The 5720-nt window shown below is 48.2% G+C and overlaps 1 protein-coding gene across 2 annotated transcripts in view; it reads right to left on the bottom strand.

Moving 5' to 3' along the window:
- Positions 1-483: 483 nt before the first annotated feature.
- LOC119343746 (RING finger and transmembrane domain-containing protein 2-like) overlaps positions 484-5720 on the bottom strand; it is a 21275-nt gene continuing 16038 nt past the window's right edge. For both annotated transcript variants that reach the window (XM_037614541.1, XM_037614542.1), the window contains exons 5-8: positions 2355-2519; positions 2156-2233; positions 1507-1610; positions 484-1102 (exon numbers count right to left, since the gene is read on the bottom strand). In XM_037614541.1, the coding sequence (XP_037470438.1) occupies positions 997-1102; positions 1507-1610; positions 2156-2233; positions 2355-2519 (453 nt within the window). In that variant the 3' untranslated portion in view covers positions 484-996. The remainder of the gene's footprint in view (positions 1103-1506; positions 1611-2155; positions 2234-2354; positions 2520-5720) is intronic.

The raw sequence follows: 5720 nt of genomic DNA, 5'->3' as shown, positions 1-5720 counted from the left end.
CCCTGCGCCCTCTCTCTCTCTCGCGCGCGCGTGACGACGGCGCCTCAGCGCCGGCGGCCTCGCCTTCCTCCACGCCAAACCCCCTTCCACCCCTACAACCTACGAGCTAGACCTGGTAGGATCCCAGCTCCTATCAGCATATGTAATTCATCTGGAATTAATCTTTAAATTCCCATCGTAACACACAGGGAAATCACCTAGTTCTTAAAGTTTTCAAAGATATAATTTTGTCATATATATTACTGGCCTAATTGATTGTGAAAATTAAATTACAAAATATAAGAACGCAATGAAATGGCGTAAAAAGAATTGATGCGTTGCAAAAAGAAAATAAGAATGGCCAATTAAATAGATACTACTATAATTGCGATTATTATAAACGAACATAGCAGCAAGAGGGGGTAGGAAACCAGAAATAACGAATGTTTGAGACAAAATGTACTAGCGCTTCAGGATTACACGCAATACCGGAAACATATCTGATTACCAGAACAAGACATGTGTTAACATTGTGCTCCTCGTAATATTTACTGTTTGTAAATAGTACAATGTATACAGTTATCAACATTTCATATATCACAGCTTTACAGGTTACATTTCTACCCCTTTCGCAAACAGAATTCTGCTAGCATGCAAAACTTGCAAGCTCGAATTAAACCAAAACGCATTCACTTTTGTAAAAAAATGTTACCAAATTTACATTACGCAAGTCAATAGCGAGATGTGGTCCGGCACTTCAGGGTTCGCAGGAGCAGATTCCTCCAGCTATATTTCTTTCTGTTGCAAACTTATGCAATGCTGCAACTGACCAGCTCTCAACATATGCATGAACGGAATGGTTGCAATGAGATAATTTTCACAAACATTCTCAGCATCCTCATTCCACACAGGGAAGATGGTGCCACATCATAAAGAACAAAGGACTTCCACCTGGACTTTTCTTATAGCCAATTGCTTGTGATCGATTGTTATGTGTTAGGGTTTGCCATTTGGGCTCTAAAACAACTGGAAGAAGAGACTTGTAGAACCATCACCAAATGACCGAATGTCAGCAGGCTTTACCAATGCTCTACACAAAGGGCAAGTTCGTTCTCGCTCAAACCTAGAACAGAAACAGAATAAAACTATCATTAGTTGAAATTTCCAGATGTGGATAAAGGTAAAATTAAGGCATAAACATATACATTGAAACACGGTACTGAAAAGAAGAAAAGAAAATCCCATTGCACTCCTAATTATACAAAATCAATAGAACATCTGCACTGCCATGAAAAGGTCTTGCTCATATGAGCTCTAGAACCCCTGGTCGTACTAAGAGTTACAATGTGGTTCATTATCCTGTAAACCATACCCCTTGCAAGTTCATTCAAGCGCAACAAATATGCAAGAACACATTGCCAAATGTAAAGAAAATGCAAGAATCAATTGTACAACAAACTAGATGCATTACGCATTCAACCAACAAAATAAAGCACAATAAAAGAACATATAAGAAGAGAAAGTTACCATTCAGAGACACAGTCCTCGCAGAAAATATGTTTACAGCGAAGGAGAACAGGAACGTGCATCTTTTCCTGGCAGATGGCACACATATCACCGGCAGCAATTGCCTGCAGTGAGTTCCACCAACACACAGATACATTAGCAATCGGAAGATTCTTAGCTCCTAACTGAAATGGTAAAACAGACAGAACTAATCTTATCCATATTCACTAGATTGTGGACAACTGACAACTTATATACTGGAGTAGAAGGTAAATAACAAAATAATAATGCGATGTAGTCATCTTTAAATAATATAAGAAGAGCAACACAGAATTAGAAACTTCCTCAGGTTAGTATGCAATTAAAAATAAACCAGAGTTAAGTGACACTGAAACTCCTGTTAGCAATCGTTTTTAACTCCACAAAGGAGACAGAAAAAAAAAACTAATCACAACAAGCAAGAATTGGGTTAATTCGATATACGACACTGCCAACTTCGCATATTCGAAAAACGCCATTGCAAAAGACGACTTGTAAGAAGCGTGCCAACATAGTTGAAGGCAGGGAGTTGTCGACATTATTCTCAGAACCATAGTATCCTCAATGTAATGAGTATTCACAGCATACTGCATTTTTAGTTCAGGCACTTGAGAACAAATGATATTTTCACCTGTTCTGCTGTCGCATAAGACCCATAGTGCACATCTTTACGTGACAATGCTTTCACTGCAGATAAGAATGATTGAACCTGGAGGACACATGGCCAAAAATGAGAAGATGGTAAAAATGTCACATGCACAAGACATGTTTTTATGGTTTTGACCAACTGCATCAGCATGCAAAATGCAATAAGCAAGAAGCAAAAGTACCTTCTCAACTACCGAAGTCAACTTGAAAGTCAGGTATAGCCCAGTAGTTAAAGATGAGAACAGACTCCCATATTCCTTGTTCAGAAAGAAACGGTACCAAACAGGAGTCGGCAATAAAGCACGATATAGAAGCAGAAGGTACTCCACAAGTGTTAGCATTTGTCCCTAAAATAAGAATAGGAAAATCCTCAGAACCAGGTAAAGGCCCATCAGTACTTAAACAAAGGATCAAAGGAAGTTGCAAGCTTCTAATAACAGAGAGAATTTACACAAAAACTTAACTAGCATTCAAGATATGGCTCGTCCCATAGCACCAAAATCACAATGATTGAAAATCCAATATTTGGAAGCATTATCCCATTTATGCATGAATGAAGCCCCCATAACCAGTTGTTCTAAACATGAAAGTTGGTCCATGTTACTCTTACTCCAGAACAAATAGCGGATGAAGCCAACAGCAGAATAACAAATGATGAATTTTCAACATTATTCAATAAGCGGCATACCGTCAGAAACTTGTGAGAGATGCTTGCAATTATTCCTAGGTGTGAGAATGTTAAAAACTACTCCCTCCGTCCCATAATATAAGAGCGTTTTTTACACTAGTGTAGTGTAAAAAACGCTCTTATATTATGGGACGGAGGGAGTATCTGCTACTAAAATTTGCATATTGTGAGAACACATGAAGCATTCAGCAGCTGCACACACTAATTCAGTAGAGATTTTTGGTACTCCCTCCGGGGGGATTGTAAGTCGGCAGGACCATGGCTCCGCGATCAAGATGCGTATAAATATCCTCCCTAACTGAATCAGAATTTAGCGGTTCATTGCCATCATTATTGCACGCTTGTTGGCCTCCCCATGCAGCCCTATCATCAAGTAGAAACCGAAGCATGCATTGGCTAGATGTTCTACAAGGGCTGGAAAGGAGGGCATACAGGCCAGAAATGAGGGCATGCAGTTTGGCCCTTACAATTAATTAGGCACCCGACTTCAATGATTACGAGTATAACGACTAGTTAGACTAGTCTAGTAGTCTCAATCTGATTGTCGACTAACTTCTTCGTATAGACTAGTCTGTTGAGCCGAACAGTGGAGCAACTAGTCTAGACTAATCTGGGTGTTTGAGTCAATCGACTCGATTTGGGAGGGATAAGTGAGAGCTTAGCCCACGGGAGAGAAAAAATTGTAGCCCTAGCTTTCCAGGCTCGCTCCACAACGAGCCACCGCACCTGGGACTAGGCCGCCGGCACCGCTGCCACCCACCACCGCCACCAGCAGTGGCCAGGAGCATTACAACGCTCTCCTTCCGCTGGTTCGGCTCCTCCCCTGGATCCACCCCTCTGCTGTTGTGCTCCTCCCCTGGCTGTTCTCCTATGCTGTTGTGATCCTCCTCTGAATCAACTCAAATTTTATTGTATATTGTACTGTAATATATACTAGTATATAATACTTCCTCTGTATATATGTTTACAGAGGGAGTACATACTAGGTATTAGTAGTTGAGTACTACAGTACCATGTCGACTAGTTCAGCAGTAGTCTAGACTAGTCATGATTAGTCTATGAGTCTCAACCTCGGCTCGACTTGTCGACTCGCAATTCTTGCCGACTTGCACTTCAGGAATATCTGGGGATGACCAGCCGACTAAAATACCAGTACAGAGGGAGTAGTATCTGAGGGAAGACCAGTACTATTATGGACATGGACAAAATTTCTCTTACAACAAAGATTGTGCAGTTTGGGGACAGAAGGGAATTTCATGCCAACAGTATAGCTTCACGCTCCATGGCGCGTAACTGTTATGACCGGGCAGACTTATGCCCGTAGGAGGCCCACCGGGCAGGCTTAGTTAGGGGCTTAGCCCACAAGTTATCTTAGTTTTATTTCACATCGTGGTTATATAAACAAGTTGTAAGACTCTTTTGAGAATTAAGCAATAAGACAATTCTATTGCCCGGCTCCCAAAGAAGCCGGAAACCCTAAGCCCTAGCCGCCTCCTGCTTCCGCCGCCGCCGCACCAGCCGCAAGGACAGCGCCCTGCCGCCGGCCGCCGCGCACCAGGCCTCGCCTTCCTCCCTCCTTCCCCTACAGGCTACGCCCTAGACCCGGAAGAACCCTAGCTCCTACCACCTTGGTATCAGGTAGCTCGGTTTCGACCATGTCGGCACCACCACCAATCCCGCCGCTGCCCACCACCACCGCACCGCCGCCGATCCTCTACACCGCGCCGCTGGCCCTCCCCGCCGCGCCGCTGGGCTCCACCGGCCAATCTCCGCCCCCCTCCACGGGTCTGCCGCCATCAACCGCCACCGCACCGCTGGTCTACTCCCTGAAGGCGATGACCAGCGTCCTCAACGACCTCGTCACCGCCGTCCAGGGCATCCGGCTGTTCTTGGCCAGTCCGTACGGGCCGCCGCCACCTCTGCCGCCGGCCGCCTCCTCCGGACCGCCCGCCCTGCCCTGGTACTCAGTACCCGCGGCACTCGCCGGGGCCCAGCCGTCGCTCCAGCAGCCGCCCGCCACCGCGCCACAATGGCCGCAGTGGCCGGCGCCGGCCCTCGCCGCGCCCCCCGCGCCGGTCCAGCAGCAGCCGACGCTGCCGGCACCTCCGGCCCCGGGCAGTCCGCGCCGGGAGGCCTCCCCATCCAGCACGTCCGCTTCCCGCCGTCGCCATCCCCGATTCCGGCCTGGCTGACCGCGACGTTACCGCTACCGGTCTACACGGAGGCCGGGGAACCGCCGGTACCCACGCTGCAGTACGACGAGCCGTTCGGTTCCGCAGGTCCCTACGCCGGCCGCTCCACCATCAACCGGGCGCCGTCATCCTCGCTGCTCCGCACCGCCGAGCCAGTCGGCCAGGGCGCTCCGACCCAGACGCCACCACGGTTCGCCAAGATTGACTTCGCCACATATGACGGCACGGAGGACCCCCTCAACTGGCTCAACCAGTGCGAGCAATTCTTCCGGGGACAGCGCACACTCGCGTCGGATCGCACCTGGCTCGCTTCTTACCACCTCCGCGGAGCGGCCCAGACGTGGTACTACGCCCTCGAGCAGGACGAGGGCGGCATGCCCCCGTGGGAGCGCTTTCGCGAGTTGTGCCTCCTTCGTTTTGGGCCACCGATCCACGGAAGCCGCCTACCCTTCACCTCCACGGTGCAGGATTTCGCCGACCGCTTCCAAGCCCTGGCGTGTCATGCACTAAGTGTGACGGCACTTCAGCGGGCCGAACTCTTCGTGGGCGGCCTCCCAGACCACATCCGCGTGGACGTCGAGCTACGGGGCCCCAGGACCTCCAAACGGCCATGTACTATGCTCGGGCCTTCGAGCGTCGCGCCCAGGCCTTGCAGCAAGCGACACCGA

This window comes from Triticum dicoccoides, unplaced genomic scaffold (assembly GCF_002162155.2).
Source record: "Triticum dicoccoides isolate Atlit2015 ecotype Zavitan unplaced genomic scaffold, WEW_v2.0 scaffold13917, whole genome shotgun sequence".
NCBI classification, from domain to species: Eukaryota; Viridiplantae; Streptophyta; class Magnoliopsida; order Poales; family Poaceae; genus Triticum; species Triticum dicoccoides.
This window is presented reverse-complemented; position numbering and strand designations above follow the sequence as displayed.